This window comes from Octopus sinensis, linkage group LG19 (assembly GCF_006345805.1).
Source record: "Octopus sinensis linkage group LG19, ASM634580v1, whole genome shotgun sequence".
Taxonomy (NCBI): Eukaryota; Metazoa; Mollusca; class Cephalopoda; order Octopoda; family Octopodidae; genus Octopus; species Octopus sinensis.
In genome coordinates this window covers 25,522,372-25,541,886 of record NC_043015.1, presented here as the reverse complement: position 1 = coordinate 25,541,886, position 19,515 = coordinate 25,522,372, and the positions used below count along the sequence as shown (strand labels likewise).

The window sequence follows — 19,515 nt, the reverse complement described above, 5'->3', positions numbered from 1 at the left end:
CTTTATCACAACTAAGAACTATATTGTAACTTAGGAAATGCAGTTTCATACACACATACACCTATGTACATATAAACACACACACACACACACATATATATGCACATGTATACACATGTATAATAAGTGAATTCTTTTATTTGCTTTCCCAAATCAAGTAACAACACGAAGCACATTGAGCTTTGTTTTGTTTTCAGAAATGTTCAAAATATAAAAACAAATCTTAGAAATAACTTTTTCCAGGAAAGTTTGTTTTTAAAGTGTTTCTGTTTATTCAAACTTCTATAACATCATGGTTTTGCTGCTTTAACACACAAACACACCCGTTTCTATACATACATTAATGTTTATATATATATGTGTGTATGTGTGTGTGTGTATGCATATACGTACACACAGTGTATCCATAGAGTGATGGCAGCATTTGAAAACTATTTCTTGATGTAAACTTTTTGAAAATCGCATCCAGACTTTATGGACACACGATATATGGATAAGTATTGTCTTTAGTCATGAAGCTCAGAGGGCCTCAAAGGGCCAGTTACCCAGTTACCTTGGCTGAGAAGACAACATGTCCCCTGAATGGGATGGAACTCCAGGATGACTCATCTACAGCTGAGTGGAATGAAGTGTTTTGCTCAAGAATGCAATGCAATGCACTGCTCAGTTCATGAATCAAAACCATGATCTCTCAATCATGAGAGTTTAGAAAATGTTTGTGTGTGTGTGTATATATACACATACACACACACACATGTAAATATACATTATATATATATATATATATTATATATATATATATATATATATATATGTATATATGTATATATTATATATATGTGTTGGGCGCAGTTGAGTGAGAGACCAGAAAAACTCCTTGTAACACCAAAGATGAACTGAAGGCAAGGATTATGGCAGCATTCACCAATTTAAACAAGGAGCCTGTCCAGAAGAGTTGCTGGAGATTCCAAAGTCGTCTGGAGGCCATGGTTGAAGCCAATGGCGATTTTATTGAATAAATTTACTCTTTCGTATTTCAAGATATTTTTATGCAATTTTGGTAAATGCATCTGCTAAAATAAAATGTCAGTCTTATTTTCATTTTTGCTTAATTTAGACAATTGATTCACCGCACTCTGTACTGTGTGTGTGTATAGATATGTATATATGTATGTATGTATGTATGTATGTATGTATGTTTGTATGTATGTATGTATGTATGTATGTATGTATGTATGTATGTATAGATATGTATGTGTGTATGTATGTATATATAGATATGTATGTATGTATATATATATATTTATGTATATATATATTTATGTATATATATATATTTATCTCTCTCTCTCTATATATATATATATATATTATATATATATATATGCATGTATGTATATTTTTAAGCATGTATATATTATATACATATACACATACACTTCTATGTATATATAAAATATTCTCATAGTCAGGGTGGTGTTTATATGTGTGTGTGTGTGTTTAATAATATGCTTGAGTATGTTCTTAAAACTGTTATATTAAACGTAAAGTTGCTTTGCTTTTATACCTTAACACATGCAAGCTGTCAGCTCCATTATCACCATGGAATAATGTTTTCATCTTTGTGGCAAACCACTTTATTCGTGCTTAAGAAAAAAATAATGCTATTTGTCAAGTTTATGTTTTGTTGAAAACAATATAATCTCCTACCTTCTGCAGATTATACTTAAACACATCCTGGTTTCCATACATTTGGGAATTTTTTTAGCATTTGTTTTTCAGGAGAAGAAAACTCCAGCATACACATGCCTTCACACCTACACATACCCTCACACAAAGAGAGGCAAAAAAAAAATTAAAATGACTATAATAAAATAAAATGTAGTAAATTTGTTTCAATAATTTGTATTCTCAGTTAAATAATTCTGAATTTTGTGGTGGGGTTGAGTTTTGAAATATTTCATAACTTTGTTTGAGTTTTAATTTAAACTTCTAGTTTTCTCTCTATGTTTTTTATTAATGAATATAATATATTATTACTATTTTGTGTTTGGCTCAAATTCAGTCTTATTTCTGGTAGAATTTATGTGGGTAGTGAGTTACTACCTGTAACCTTGACTATCCACAAGTTTTCAGCTGCTTTTCAAGTGCTCAAAAACCCCAAGAGGCAAACTTTCTGTGTGAACTCTACCGGGCATTGTATTTCAATCACCTTCAGCTGTTTTTCGATATCTTTCTTTACTGTTCCCAACACACCAAATATTATAGGCACAACATTTACTGTTTGCATGCTCCAAATTCTTCCTATTTCAGATTTTAAGGGGTTGTATTTTTTGTTTTTCTTCCTCTTTCTTTACTTTATTATTATTATCATCATTATTATCAGTACCTCCACCTTAGCGAAGGCGGAGGTATTATTTTCAGTTGTGTTTGTGTGTTTGTTTGTTTGTCTATGGACAAGATGTCAGAAGAACTACTAAATGGATTCAGATGAAACTTTCAGGGATGTTTGGGCTCGTGACTGGCACAAACTGATAAGATTTTGGGGTCGACATGCTACCAGACAAGTATTCTGGGTTATTTTTCCTGGTTTTGTACTTAATTTTTGGGAGTGGTCAGGTTCATTTTTAGAATTCTCGTTTGTGAAAGCAGTCAAGTTTATTTCAGATATTCTCGTTTTAAAAATCATCTCTGGCTAATCTTTGAGAGAATGTTGATGTTGTCTTGGTGGAGGTTTGTGTTCTGTCAGTGCTCTTGTTTTTATTATTATCTTTAAACTTGCAATCTCGTAAAAATCATTAGTGACTTAAAATGCATAACAGCATTCGTCTGTCTTTACATTCTGAGTTCAAATTCCAACAAGGTCATTGTGCTTTCCAACCATTCAAGATCAACAGAATAAATACCAGACAGCCACTGAGGTCGATGTAATCAATGTACCCCTACACCACAAAATATAAGGCCTTGTGTCCATAGTAGATAAAATTATTATTAATTTTAATATTTCTATTACAAAACAGAGCAGTGGGTTGGAAACATCATTAGAATGCCAACCAAAATGCTATGTGGTATTTCTTCTGGATCATTGCAGTTCAAATTCACCAAGACCAACTTAGTCAATCATCTTTTTGGGATTTTGAATATTAAATAGTAGTTGAGTAGTGAGACTGATTTAGTCAGCTAAATCCTTCTGCAAAATGTCTGGCCTTGTGCCTATAGCAGAAGGGACTGTTGTTGTTGTTGTTATTAATATTATTATTATTATTATTATTATTATTATTATTAGGACTACTAGAGCACAGTAAGACGAACTTCTGCCAAGGTTAACTTTGTGCGTATAAACAACCATTAAAACAAAACCATAGTGTTAAATACTACAGGAGGACTTGTTTCTTGTTTCTTAACATTCTACCATTTTTTCTCATTTCAGGTATTTCAGATAAAGCAGGAGGTGAAGAGTAAGAAAAAGGAATTTGATGAACTTCAAGAAAGAATGTATTCTATGTCCCAACATAAGAAGAATGTGGAACAAGAACTCCAGAACACTCAGGTTAGCTCTGATTTCAGTTTACATGATTAAACTTTTAGAAACCTCCACAACAAAAGTTTGCTTTGGTTTTGTGTTCCCTGATTAAGTACCTAAGGGTTAGAAGCAGGAAGGGCATCCAGTTGTACTGTAAAACAATGCCACCTTAATATGTTTGTCTAACCTATGCTAGCATGAAAAACGACATAAAAACGAATAATCGAATGGATTCATAGATTTCCATTTCTTGTGATTGATACCAATTATTGGGTGGAGTAGGGGGACATTTTTGAGATTCTGTCAATCAGTAATCATCACTGATTCCTGTCCTACATCACATAAAGAAGGATGGGACTTTTAAACTCAGTCCAGTTCCTGAGGTCAGCAAATCAAGATTTTCTGTATCTTTTCCTTCAATTTCATTCAGCTGTCACGGAGAATGTTTTTTTAGACATAGAATTATCTGAGGATATCTGTACCAAGAGAGAGTTCAGTGTTTCATTCTAGCAAGGAAAGCTTCTTTTCCACCAACATATTTGATGATTTGTTGTCCCAACAAGTTGTTTGTCTCAAATTTTGTCCATGAGATGTGTAACAGCATTTTCACAGTCTTGTTCTCTAACGTCTGAATTCTGTGTTCCACCTTAGCTGTAATTATCCTACTTTTGCTCCCATAGCAAAGATAGAAGACCCTCAGATTTTTCATTTATGAATTCATCTTAATGTGCAAAAACAAAGGACACTTTATACAGTTGTTGGACTTGCTAGAAATAGCAGTAACATTTCACTGACATCTCTTTCTGTTATTGACTGCAATTTTGAGAGTTTTCCCAGTATGAATGGCCCCAGTATTTTGCTGGTACCTTATTTTATCAGCCTTCAAAGGATGAAAAGCAATATTGATCTAGGTGGGACTGGAAGCCAAAGTGGAAAGCGCTGGAAGAAATATTACCAGGCATTTCTTTTTTCTGATGATACAGTCAATTCATCACATATGCAAATAATAATAATAATAATTTCGTTTTCGTAAATACAAAAACGAAATTATTATTATTATTATTTGCATATGTGATGAATTGACTGTATCATTTGCAAGATTCTTTATGTGAAGACGTGTGTTGAAACATATTTTATTGTGTCTGGGGAGTGTCATTATCTTTTAGTGCCTTATTACTTAACACACTCAACGATTCAATTTCCACTCATTTACTTATTTATTTAAATCAAACTGGTGTGTTAAGTAATAGGGTACTAACAGAGAACGACTCTCCCCAGATACAATAAAATAATAATAATAATAAAAATATTAAGAATATTGGAGCTGCTGTCAGGCTCGAAGAGATCCTGAAGACAACATTGTTGGGTACAGCTCGCATTCTAAGGTGGGTATTATCTCTTTGAGTCACATGAGAAGGCATTACTTGAAACCTTTGGTGATTTGTTATTGCCTGCTTTCAAGTAAAGAATAACTGCTAGTTAAAAAGTATTTGAGAGAGTTTTTCAAAATAACAGCAATAATAATAATAATAATAATGATTTCATTTATTTGCCATTAGGGGGACAATACAAAGACAGGCATAAAATGAGGGGGTTTACATATGATAAAAAAAAATGAAAGAAAGTTTAGACTGTGTATACTGAAAAATAGGGACAAATGCATAGCATAGAAAGGTTTAAAAGAGAAAAATGGTGGGGGAGGATGTCAGAGATGTGACCCTCCAGGCATAAGGCTATCAATTTTGAGGAGTGGAGGTCAGTAGATTACATCAATGCTAGCACTTGACTGCCCTTCATCATTTTAGGATTAAGGAAATAAAGTATCAAAGTCAACCTTGGCTGGGTTAGAACTCAGAATGTAAAGAACCAGAACAAATGCCACCTGGTAACTTTCCAAGGCTCCAGAAAATCTGTCAATTCAAGATGGTGAGGTGGTAGAATCGTTAGAAGCATTTCTTCTGACTCTTCATGTCCTGGGTTCAAATTCTACTGAGCTTGGCTTTCCCCTTTATCCTTTCAGGGTCAATGAAATAAAGTACACGTTGAGTGCAGGGCTTAAAATAATTGACTATCCTCCTCTTCCTCCTCCTCCTTGTCCCCACACATGCACATATTTCAAGCCTTGTGCCTGTTGTAGAATTATTTTTGTCATTTGTTTTAATCTTCCTTATTCTTCTTCATCAGGATCTCATATTGGCTGTAATAAAGGAGAATGAAACAGAAAACCATTTAATCAAGGTCACTGTTGCACAAAAGGAAAGATTAAATCAGGAGATTGCCAGAATGGATAAAGAGAAAAAAGCAATTAGGGAAAAAATCAATATGGATGAGGTAGGAGACATTTTGAAAGGAAATTCCTTTTATTTCAGGGTTGTACTTGTCTAGCGAGGCTTTTAGATCTGAGGCTGCTTACTGAAACTAAAGCAATTCTATATGATGTGTGAAAAAAACATTTTAATGATTCAAAAACATACAGGAAAAAAATAAAATGTTAACTTCACTACAACTTGGTCATTGACACAATTTTGCTGTGTTTCTGTGTCAGTGACCAGGTTGCAGAGAGTGTGAGGAAAATATTGACACTAATTAATTAATGATAAATTTAACAATTTCTGTGAGTTTTTCAATGACTAAAATGTGTCTCCCTTGAAGCAGAATATATCCTATTGTTCTCTCATTGCTGATTGTCCTTGTTTTTTTTTATTTGTTGTCATGTGATATCTCACTGATTCATATCAATCTCTGTGGATTAATTATTCATCATGATGTTTTTTGTCTTATTATTATTTCATGTTTTTGGTTTTTATTGTTTTTAATTTCTTTCTGTTTACATTTATAATATATCTGTAATAAGAAACAGGTTAAAAAACATGGTGTTAGTGTGTGAGTGTGTTTGAGAGAGAGGGAAGAGAGGGAATTAAAGTATGAGGGAGAGAGACAGAGGGACACAGTGTTTTAGAAGGTGTAATTGTAGTGTTGCTGGAGACTTAAAAATAGCCCCATTTAGTCATAACCCAGAGAGTATAATCTGTTGGATTATTCTGGTTTGAGAAAAAGTCTCCCATGTCCCTCTATATTGTAATGGGTCACAAAATTGAAGTCTGACAGGAAACCTTTCTAGCTGTAAATCATTACCTTGAAATCTATTATTTTCAATAATCGATAAGTGATGTTTGTCCTTCATGTTTGTAAGATTACCAGATTAACCACATTTCATATTGTGGGTCCTGAGGTAGCTTAAACCAATATTGGCACAAGATTCACGGTTGCAGTGGAAGCATGTAATAGCAGAGCCAGAAGCCACCGGTGGAACTCTTGCTTTCCGTGCAACCTTTTTTCTCTTCATTTCTAATTTTGAATACCATACTCCAGAATACATAGCACCAATAAATAGGCAGTGTGGCTATATAAACATATTTGATGTTTTAATCAGTTCTTAGAATGACCCTTTATCAAGAAGAAATTTGTTCCTTGCTTAGGATTTCAGGTCCTAGTTGATTTGCAATGAAGCAAGGCTCTTCAGCAATGAAAGAATTTCGCTAAAAGTTAAGCTGCCTGAAAGCAAATGGTGGAGGCAATGAAGGTGATCAAATGCAAGGGGAATAACTATAAATGGAAAACTATGTATTACGTCCCTTATTAATAGTGTTTTCGAGTATATGGACACACAACCACACACATACACACACACATTTTAAAATCATTTTAATACTGGAAATTGAAATTTACTATTTTTTTTGTGTATGTTCATTCATTTTAACATATTTACAGAAGATGATAAAACTTGGCTAGATTCCCAGTTCTGAAATATTCTTTTCCTACAAAATAATAAAGTCTATTTATACAAGCTGTTGAATACTCAATGGTATATGCATGATCAGTCAGTTCAATGTATCGGCATGAACGCTCGACTAACCTTCACACACACACACGCACACGTGCGTTTCTTCTTTATTGCTTGCTTACGTTGAACTTATTTATTGCCGAGATATCGGATGAGAAGAATAGCAGGAAGTTTCCTTATTGTTTGTGGTGTTGAGTTTCTTTAAATTTTGGTATCTCTTGTAAATTTACTATTTTTACTTTTAGTTGATAATCTAAATTACAGGAAACACTATAACTCTCTTCTTTTCTCTCTTTCTCTCTCTCTCTCTCTCTCTCTCTCTCTCTCTCTCTCTCTCTCTCTTTTCTTAAACACACACACACACACACACTTCAAATGAGATGCAATTCCCACATTTCACTAACAACAGCTCATTTATACATTTTTGTCTCTACATTTGTATTCACTGATTACATTCCTCAATGGTTTAATGCTTATGATAAACACTACAGCATACACACATACCTGCTTCCATCTTATACATTTATATATAATTTTTGCATTGTTTTAATCCATCAAAACTTTTTTTTATTTTCCTCATTTGTTTTACATTTCTCTTTTATTCTGTTCAAAGTTCCTTTTGTTGCTTGTCTTCAATAGACTAAAAGTACTACAATACAGTGAAACTGCTCAAAATCGCGTATCTCATCTCCTTGCCACAGTAAAATGATTACTCAGTCTGTATTCTTTAACACACCTCTGAATTACACTATGGCAAATACCTACAATCAAGTTGTAATATGTACTCACGTGACAGATGAGCATGTAACGTGCACACCATAATGTCCAACCAAATAGCACTGTTCAATATCTACAATTTGGTTGTTGCATGGTCTCAGATGTTGTGTGACGCTGAAATGCAGCCGTTGAATCAAATAGCTGATCTTCAGGTTTGAGAAACACTTACTTCATACCTTAAAAACTGAACTAAATAGGTGATAGCTCCTATCAGAATCTTCCCTCTGCATTGAGATCCCTTATACATACATTTCTATGTATATATGTGAATAGATGAGTGGGTTGCCTTTTGGTGGGGGGTGTTCCTTGTAGGGACATTGTGTGATTGTTGCATATAAGCATCACCATCACAGCAGCAATGTCCTTCATTTCCAGTCTTCCATGAATACTTGTCCACTCATGGGGAAATATAATTTTGCTTGGAAGCAAGGATATGCAACAGGAAGGGCATCTGGCTATAGAAAATTTGCTTCAAAGAATTCCTTCTGAACCATGTAATCTCATGAAAATGTTGGCATTGAAATGGCAATGATACTCATGATGATGCAGACGACAATGACGTACGTTTAATTTCAGTGTCACTAGTAATAAAACCTTTTCGTTGTTCTTAGTAAATAATCAGAAGAAGAGAGTGTGGTTAATGCCTTGGAACCTTCTGTAAGTAAACACTTCCAAACAGACAATACTAATGCGGTTGATTCTCAGTTTGAATTTCTGCAGAAAAAAACTGGGCAGAGAGAGAATTGTTGAGAGTTGTTCTTCCATAGAAAAATAATTAGGAAAGTAGTTTAAGTACAGCAACTGGCAGGATGGACACAGTAGAGATGATGGGGGTGGGGTGGTGGGGGATATTCCACAATTCTTTTCATTTCAAATGTATAAAGCTTACATAGAATGAACGAATGTTTGTGCATAATATAAATTGGTGATTTCACTCTGGATGTTGTGTATATAAAGCAGAGGTTTATGCTCTGGATGTTGTGTATATAAAGCAGAGGTTTATGCTCTGGATGTTGTGTATATAAAGCAGAGGTTTATGCTCTGGATGTTGTGTATATAAAGCAGAGGTTTATGCTCTGGATGTTGTGTATATAAAGCAGAGGTTTATGCTCTGGATGTGTATATAAAGTAGAGGTTTATGCTCTGGATGTTGTGTATATAAAGCAGAGGTTTATGCTCTGGATGTTGTGTATATAAAGCAGAGGTTTATGCTCTGGATGTTGTGTATATAAAGTAGGGGTTTATGCTTTGGATGTTGTGTATATAAATTAGAGGTTTATGCTCTGGATGTTGTGTATATAAAGCAGAGGTTTATGCTCTGGATGTTGTGTATATAAAGCAGAGGTTTATGCTCTGGATGTTGTGTATATAAAGCAGAGGTTTATGCTCTGGATGTTGTGTATATAAAGCAGAGGTTTATGCTCTGGATGTTGTGTATATAAAGCAGAGGTTTATGCTCTGGATATTGTGTTTAATTTAAACTCCATTGAAATTTATCCACATAATTTGGATAATACACACTGCCTTATTCTATGGATAAACTGGAAAATATACACATTGAATATAGTGTAAATAAACACACTGAATGTTGTATAATTAAAAGGATATGCACATTGTATGTCATGTAAATAAATCAATGAAGGAAAACAAAATAAGATATGTAAATATAAACACAAAAATGTCAATAGTCTGTTTGAATATGAAATTTCTGAAATATTCATTATTTTTTCCTCGATATCAATAATTAAAACACACACACACACGTATATATGTATATGTGTGTATGTGTATGTGCATATACACACATATATATATATATATATATAATTCAAAGAAACATACAGTGTACATTTAAACACAAAAGAGATACCCAATGAATAGAATATCTGACTCCTAGTGAGTCAGATATCCTATTCTTCGGGTATCTCTTTTATGTTTGAATGTACACTGTATTCTTCTTTGAATAATATATAGTCTATTGACTAATTTTTTCCTTCTCGCTAGACCACTGGTAACTAAGAATTTTTCGATGAATATTCTTGCTACCCTAAGATTTTAATTATATATATATATATATATTATTAGTAATATATCATCATCATCATCGTTTAACGTCCGTTTTCCGCGCTAGCATGGGTTGGACGGTTCAACCGGGGTCTGGGAAGCCAGGGCTGCACCAGGCTCCAGTCTGATCTGGCAGTGTTTCTACAGCTGGATGCCCTTCCTAACGCCAACCACTCCACGAGTGTAGTGGGTGCTTTTTACGTGCCACCTGCACAGGTGCCGGGGGGTGGTGGTCTGGCATCGGCCACGATCGGTTGGTGCTTTTAACGTGTCACCATATGTATATATTATTTTTAAGCAAAAATAATTTTTATAGCAACTTCGAAGTTTCAGTTAGTCAAGCTATAATCGCTTTATACTAAATAAGTACTCTGGAAATTATCTAAAAGTTTCCCTACATCTAACCAAAATCCTCATAAAAGATTTTCTAATACAAGTCCACAAACTTACAAACGTATGCACACACATACACACACACACATATATCTGTTTGTAAGCAATCTGAAAGTCACCCTTTCTTTATCTTTTTTTAAAACCAAATTTTATTTTTATTCTCATTTTCATAGAAGTAAATACTCACACCTTCTATAATGCCCCCAACTTTAGCATAGAATAGAATTGAAGAAATATTTACAATCAAACAGCAAACAAACTTTGCTTCCATAAAACATGAGGGTTAAAATCTTTGTATACTAAAGAAATTGCTTATGGAACCATGAACACCAAAGGAGAAATATACAGACTTATGTCTTTGACAACATCAAAACACAAGAGAATCAATTTTCTCTACTAACAACACCATGGCACACCTGACTAACGACTCCTACATTACTAAGGGAAACAAGAAATATCCTAAATAACAAAAAACTGACCAGCCAAAACTTATTATCTATGCAAATTCTTTTGTGGAAAAAAGCCCACACATCCAATTATTAAGGGCTTAGATACTGAACTTTGAACCTTTAATCTTTACATTGTCAAACGCAATAAAATTAATGGATTAAACGCAATAAAACCAAACACAACGAAAATTTATTGTCACATACTCTGTCTACCTAACAAAAGAGAAACACATGTTGACTTGTTTACAAAGTTCTACATGTATGAAATAAATTCTTATAAAATATTCACAAATTTAATCAATTTCAATCTCTCCAAAGCACCTCTCCATAACAGCCCACCCTAAAAACTTAATGACACTCCATTCAAAGCTGTTCATCCAAGGAAGATTTTAACTCAACAGAAACTATGTAAAGATAAGGCTAAGTTCAATACATCACAATGTGATGATGGCTTAATTTGCTGAAACTTCGAAGTCACTATCAACAGTGTTCTTGTTTAAGAATAATAAATTTGTACTCTACAAAAGTAACCCAGGAGATTAATGTAAAATTATTTTTGTTAGAACTGAAAATAAAAACAAACACTAACATATGAATATATATCAATAATTAAAACATACACATGTGTATACATATATATGCATGCTTGTGTGTGTGTGTAACTACATATATATATATATATGTGTGTGTGTATGTATGTATGTATGTATATATATGTATGTGTGTGTCATCCCATAAATAATGCAGTTTTTTTTATACCTCTTTTATTTCTCAAAATTAAGATAAAATTCTTTATTAATCTAAATATGCTGGCCTTCCTTTTCTACAATGCTCTTACATCTATCTAGTAGACTTGCAAGGCTCCTCTTTCAAAATTCACTTGTCTGTGACAAAAAATACTCCTCAAGTACTGTTTTACCCTTATCCACAGGATTCATATATTTTCCATCCAAATGATTTGAAGACTGTGGAATATATGATAATCAGATGGGGAAATGTCCAGTGAATATGTTGTGTGAGGCATTGTTTCCCATTCAAACTGCTCCAGCCTTTTGAATGCCATTCTTGCTGTATGTTGCCAAGCATTATCCTAGTGGAAGAACACCTTTCGACGTGAAATCAAAGATGGTTGCTATTCTTTCTAGCACTGACTTAAGCCACTCAAGCTGCTCACAGTAAATCTCTTTTATCGTTTGGTTTGGGTTTAAAAGTTCAAAGTGGGCTAAACCTTTCATATACCACCAAACAGGTAACAACACCTTTCGTGGGTGAAGACCTTCTTTAGCCTGGAGTACCAGTGTTTCTCCTTTTCCTACCCACTGTCTTTGGCACTTGACATTTTTATAGAGAATCTATTTCTTGTTACAAGTCACTATTCGATCAAAAAAAGTTTCATTCAAGAGATATGATGGCAAAGAAGAACACACATTCACTCTCTGCATGCAATTAAACTCGAAATGTTTATGAGGAACCCACTGATCCAATTTGCTGACTTTTCTGATGTCATGCAGGTATCAATGAATGGTTGAATGACCAAATCCAATCTTCTCTGCTAGTTCCTCAACTGTTACGATGGGATCTTGTTCCACCAAAGTCTGCAGTATGTCCTCGTCAAACTCTACAGATCTTCCAGGATAAGTTTCATCATTTAGACTGTAGTTTCCGGCTCAGAATTTCTGGAACCTCTGTTGACACTGGTTTACGCTTATTGACCGATCCCCATATACTGTATTAATATTCCTTGCACTTTCTGTTGTGTTGTTGGCTTTATTGAATTCAAAAAGCAAAATATGCCAAACATGCTCCTTTGCCACTTCCATTATAACTTTGAAAGAATAACTGTTAAAATAGAACTGCACTCTTCAAAACTTGCACTAAGAATACAAGGTAAAATGACTACTTGCTTTTATAGGAAGTTGATGCAGGTAGTTTATCCTGTCCCAATCTGACTTTTAGTTCATGCAGTTGAAAATACCGCATTATTTATGGGTTGACCCAATATGTGTATGTATGTATGTATGTATGTATGGATGGATGGATGACTTGATGGCTGGCTGGCTGGCTGGCTGGATGGATGGATGGATGGCTGGATGGATGGATATTTAAACAATAACCACTCTTGAAACAGTTTAGATTACAATATCAGTGTTTATACGAATTTATAAAACAAGTGTGTAAAAACAAGGGATGGTTACTGTCTGTAAAATTGTGTGTTAGTGAAACCTCCCAAAGATTCTTGTGTTAAAAACATGGGGCTTCACTTGGAATGCTGATGGATTGCCAGCCAAGCTGTTTTGACCTGAACTATTCTCCTCAGTGAGAAATACCCCAGATCTGCTGATCCACCCACACAGGTTTGTGTGTTTAAGAAGCTCATTTTGCAACCCAACCACATGATCTTGGTTGAAGGGAACTGAAAGAAGTCCCTTGTGTTTGTGTCTTGTTGTCGTGCCATAGCATGAAGCTTTAAGTGACCTATTACTGACAGTGCCCTCCTTTTCCAATCTTCTGCAAAAACATGTCTGGCCACAGGGAAATCTTATGTTGCTTGGAAACAGGTGAGAGTAGGAAAATGGATGCAGCATCTGCCCACCGAAAATCTACTTCAATAAGCTCTGCCTTGTGTTAACATGGAAAAGTAAACATTAAAATAATGATGATGATATAGAAGAAGAATCTTGTTATACACATCTATGCAGACCACATGGGCTTCCACTTAGTTTCCATTCACCAAATTTCCCCACAGCCATTAACCTGAAACTATAGCACAATTCCCTTATGTAAAATACTGCAAAATGGAATTGAAATTAGTTCTCAAGGAATCTTCTTAACATTCCTGAACCCAGTTTCATGGTTTTTTTTCTTTCTTTCAATTTTTCTTTTTTTATTCCTTTCTGATTTAATTTTCTCTTTCTTTACCTTACTGCTTGTTCTTATTTCTCTCTTGTTTTTTTCCTTCTGCTTTCCATCTTTTTTTCATTTCTATTTTTATTTTATTTCCTCTTTTCTCTATATTCCATTATGTGTGTGTGTGTGTGTGTGTGTGTGTGCACACATCTGTTGTATATATCTGTAATATGCTGATTGCATCAAAAATGTGCTTGTGTATATATTCCTAAGTATGTAGGTGTGTTTATATATGCCTGGTGCACACATATGCTTCTTTATGTACACGTGCATGCGTTTTAATGTGTGAACATCAACACATGATGAGTATTTGTACACATTGATGTTGGTAGTAATATGCATGCGTATGTGTGTATGTGTATATATAAGTATTTATATGTATATATATATGTATGTGTATATATATATATATATATATGTATACACACACACACACACACACTCACATATATGTATGCATATCTCTATTTGTATGTACATCTGTATGCGTGTGTGCGTGTGTGTGTGTGTATTATGTGTTTCTGTGTATTCATGTGTTTGTATAAGCACATGCATGTGTTTCTTTGTGTGTGTGTACATACACACACACACACACACACTTATATATATATATATATATATATATAGCTATCATAAATATTAAATGCAGGATAATGATCTAAATCTTAAATATTTATTGAAAGTTAACATTTTTATCCCTGAATCAAGTAAAATATAGATTGCTTGTTGTCATTCATATTATTTTTGTTTTCCTTTTTTTCCATCTTCCCTCGTTCCACAAATCCTCTCTTCCCAATGGAATACGGTTGAAAGAACAGTATTTTGGGGTTTTCACTTGCCGAACTTGCAATACACCTGCATCCTTATTTCAAAGAAACACCTCTTGGTTCCAGTTTACATGAACTATTAACAACACTTATGGCACTAGTTGCTAGCTGTGGTGGAAACAGTCACTTAGTATAACAGTACAGTACGTAGTGCTGATGGCTTTTGCTGCTGAAAAGGGTTCTTTATAAAATCTTTTGTGTAGCTTTAGATATAAGTAAAAGAGTTTTATTACAAGTTTAGTTTTGTATAAATGACAGGATGAATCCATAAAAGAATGTTTGGAAAGCTGATGCCTTTATTTTATTGGTATCAATTGGGAAAAATATGCTTTGCACTTGACTGGCACTTTATTCCATCAACCCAAAAGATGAAAGACAAAGTTGGTTCTGGGAAGATTTGAAACTATGTAAAGGATTACAATGGACTGTATTTTACTCAATGTACTAATGGTTTTGCCACTCCACCATCCTGATGAATTCTAGCCCAGGCCCATCACCCAAGAGATTTTGGAAGTGAGTGAGCATTTTAAGTCAACTAAATCAATTCTGTAATTTCAAATGTATTTATTTTAGTGACCCTGGAATGATGAAATATAAAGTGGACTGAACCAAGATTTGAACTCAGAATGTAAAAGGACATAAACAAATAGCCCTAAATGGTTTTTATGTGGGGCTCTTTTGTCGTCCACCTCCCCCAATAATAATTGTTTTGATTCAGGTCTAAAGTCAGCAATTATGAGGAGATAGCTTCAACCCTAGTATTTGGTACTTTATGGAATGCAGAGGGCAGAAAAGCAAAGTTAACTCTGGAGGAATTTGTGCTCAGAGCACGAAGAACCAGGAGACATGCTGTGAAGCATTTTGTCCAGCATTGGAACAATTCTGCCAGGTCACCATCTTAATAGTAACAATAATAATCTTTTCTAAGGTGGCAAGCTGGCAGAAACAGCTGGGTGTGTTTTACAGACGTGCAGATTAAAAGTAAAAATGATAACAACAACAACAACAACAACAACAGCAACAGCAACAGCAATAGCAACAGCAGCAGCAGCAACAACAACAACAATAATAATGATAAAAAGAAGCATCTTTGCACATAGCTTGCTATTTTAGTGGGAGAGTGAGAGTTGATTTTGTTGAGTCAGGTCCTTATATTTTATGAATCCCTAAAGAACAATGGAGATAATTGACCCTGGCAAAGAGGAGAAGGACATCAGCAACCATAATGATAATCTGTGATCAGTAACATTGCTAGAATGTAATGGCCAGGCAACAAGACAATTGTATCAACTGTGTATTAACTGCATGTTGCTGCAGTAATTTGATATGCCTAAAGTGTTGTCATTGCAGCTAGCACTGCACTCTACTTTGTGTTGTATTTGCATACAGCTGCAATAAATTGAAATAAATTGAATTGTAAAATGGCAGTGATAAATGTGAGCAAACTGATTTATTTAACCTCCACAAACCTGAAAGTCACAGGCTTTACAAACCATCAATGGATCCTCTCAGCAACCATTCAAATGGTAAGAAATTGTAGCTAATTCTCCCTCAAAATCATAGCTTAAATGCATATAAAAAAGAAATTAGATAATGTAGTTTTGAAATACATTTTTACTTGTTGCAGGTATTACTTGCAGGAGGTAAAAATGTTTGAGGTGTAGTGCTATATGGTAAACAAGTTTGCTTTCCAGCCAAGTGGTTTCAGGTTCAGTCCCTCTGTGTGGCACCATGGGCAAGTATTTTTGTTATAGCCTTGGCCAACCAATGCCTTGTGAGTTGATATTGTAGATAGAAACTGAGAGAAGCCCTTTATACATGTATGTGTCTTTGTTTTGCCCACATGTAATGGTTGTAAAAGTAACATCACTGTCATACATGTCTGGCCATGTGGGATTATTACCTTGATCAGACAGGTGACCAGACAGGTGATCAGAGCGGTGAGGGGTGGTGACAGGAAGGGCTTCAGAGCAAAGAAAATTTGCCTAAACAAATTCCATTTGGATGATGCAAGCATAGAGAAGTATTTGTTAAAATGATAGTGGTGTAGGTGATGTGGTGGTGGTGGTGGAGTCATATATACCATATCATTGTTGATCAGATATTTTTTATCACTTACTCATGAGAGAAGGGCTGTGCCCCTAACCCTTTCTAGGGCCTCAGACACAGGTAAGTGAGTGTGGGATGGAGTAAGGTATCTTTAAGCCAAAGACCTGTCCTGATTTCTTGCTCCACTAAAAGTATCCTGGGTACCAACAATGTAGTATTATGCTGAGCAATAGATTAAGCCTATCACACAGGGATGGCCACAGCAGGATTTGAACTCAGAACACAAGCAGCCAAAACAAATACAGCAACACCTGACCAATTCTCTTGTCACTGTCTAACTCTGGAGCAAACTTTCTTTGGTCTAGTTTGACTCCTAATCAAACTCCATGATCCTTCTTCCTTCTATGTTTGTTGCTAACATTATTTATGTTCACATTAACCAATATACCTTCTGTTTTTTTACAGCAGTAGGAAATACTTTGTGGGGAAAAGAGATTTGGTTGCTATATCTAGCAAGAAGGGAGACCATACAGAGATTCTCACTCTCTTCTTTGTAATTGGATTGCATGGGTTTCAATTGCTATTTCTAGCATGATGAGAGACCACACACACACACACACACACATTCTTTCTCTCACTTATTCAATTGCTCAGCTTTCTACCTTGGATATTTCAAGTTAATTATCTATTAAATACAAAATCTTTTCTAGAGAAATTTTCTTTTCTTTTCCTTCATTTTAAACTTTTTCCCAAGTATTTCTTTTGTATGCAAAGTTTTGATAATTTCAAACATGCTTAGTTGAATATATTGATTAAACGTTATTTCTCTTCAAACACCCCCAACCACACACTACAATTATCTTCCCTCTCACAAATTTACAAATGCTATCGAGGCTTTTTCTTTTTTTCAATTTTTAAATATTTTTTTTCATACTTGTTTCAGTCATTAGACTTGTGGCAATGCTGGAGCACTGCTTTGTAGAGTTAGTTGGACAAAGCAAACTCAATACTTACTTTTTTTTAGTCCATCGATGTCTTTTGATGAACTGCTAAGTTACAGAAATTGTCAACAAACCAACACTGGTTGTCAGGCAGTGGTGGTGGTGGTGGTGGTGCAGTACAAACACAGATGCACACACATATTAGCAACAAGCTTCCATACAGTTTCCATCTATGAAATTCACTAACAAGTTGGAACTTTATTAGAATACACCTGCCCAAGGTGCTATGCAGCAGGAATGAACCTGAAGTCATGTAGTTACAAAGTGAATTTCTTAACCACACAGCTATGCCTAGATTTCACTCAGTCAGTGAAGTTTTTTTGACAAAGTTGTCTTGTTTTGACTTATTTTATCTGCTAAATATAAATAAATTATGCAAGAATGTATGGTTTCCTCATTTCTTTGGATTGACCAGTGTCTCCCTGTTTAGTGGTGGGTAAAGAATTATTGGCTAATCCAAAACTCATCCAAGGTGCTGTACAGTGGAACTGAACCCACAGCTATGTGGTTTTGAAGAGAACTTTTCAACCACACAACCACATCTGCACCTATAAATGTAGGTACGAGTATAAGACAATGGTTGGTTGAGCACCAGTTCCATGATGGACTGATGGAAGCCTGCTACTGGTAACCTCCAATGCAGTTCCACCTGTTCTGGCTGAATGATTGGCAGCTAATCTGGTTGCTTACTGGAATTATTTATTGAGGAGAATATGTGGGCACCCAGCAGGATTAGAAATCGAAATTTGTCAAATGTGAACAAACCTTTTGAGAGTTAGCCGTACCAATATGTGGTGCCAGGTATTGAATTATTCCCCTATGACTGTCAGCCGAAGACTCTTACCACCAGGCCATGTACCTTCACCTGCCATGACACAGATGTCTTATTTCTAAGCACAGCACAGCATACATAGGACTACACAATCAAAATGTGTCCTTCTTTTCAGGTGTGATCTGAGCAAGTGTGGCTTTTGTTTCTAGGAAGGGTGAACAACTGTACATATAGCTGTCATTAAACTAATAATTGGCTCATAAAATAAAATGAATTCCAGTCAGATTCTCAAGTTAATTTAATCTTCAATTCCCTCTTCTCTACAAACTTAGCTCAAGATGTGTGTCTTATCTAAAGAAAATTCAATATTTATGTAACAATATATGTGTGTGTGAGTGTGTGTGTTTCTGAGCGTGTATGTGTCTATTTGTGAATAAATAGAAACTAGTTAATATACATCACCTTACTTTCAATTTTTCTTCTTCCTCATTGTTTTGTTGTCTTTTAAACATTTTTTGCTCGTTCAGAGTTTACAGTTAACTTGGAATAAATATCTATAGAGATACATGTGTGCGTGTATGTATAAATATATGTGTGTATGTGTGTGCGTGTATAAATGTGCGCATGTGAGTGCATGTGTGTGCATGAGTGTGCATGAGTGTGCATGAGTGAGTATGTGTGTGTGTGTGTGTGTGTGTGTGTGTGTGTGTGTGCATGAGTGAGTGTGTATATATGTCTATACTTTAGAAATTGATCCCAATTGTTATGTGTGTATATATGTGTATCCCTATTTATATGTATGTATATGTCTGTATATATATAAATATATACAGTGCATGTTTATGACACCTACACATTCACAAACACATTTATCATGTGTTTGCGTGTACATGTAAATATATATATCCG

At 34.7% G+C, this 19,515-nt stretch overlaps 1 protein-coding gene across 1 annotated transcript in view; it reads left to right on the top strand.

Moving 5' to 3' along the window:
* Nucleotides 1-19,515, top strand: part of LOC115222188 (coiled-coil domain-containing protein 39-like) — a 1,476,917-nt gene that overhangs the window by 15,797 nt on the left and 1,441,605 nt on the right. The window contains exons 2-3 of the mRNA XM_029792337.2: nucleotides 3,431-3,550; nucleotides 5,708-5,854. Coding sequence (XP_029648197.1) covers nucleotides 3,431-3,550; nucleotides 5,708-5,854 — 267 coding nt within the window. The remainder of the gene's footprint in view (nucleotides 1-3,430; nucleotides 3,551-5,707; nucleotides 5,855-19,515) is intronic.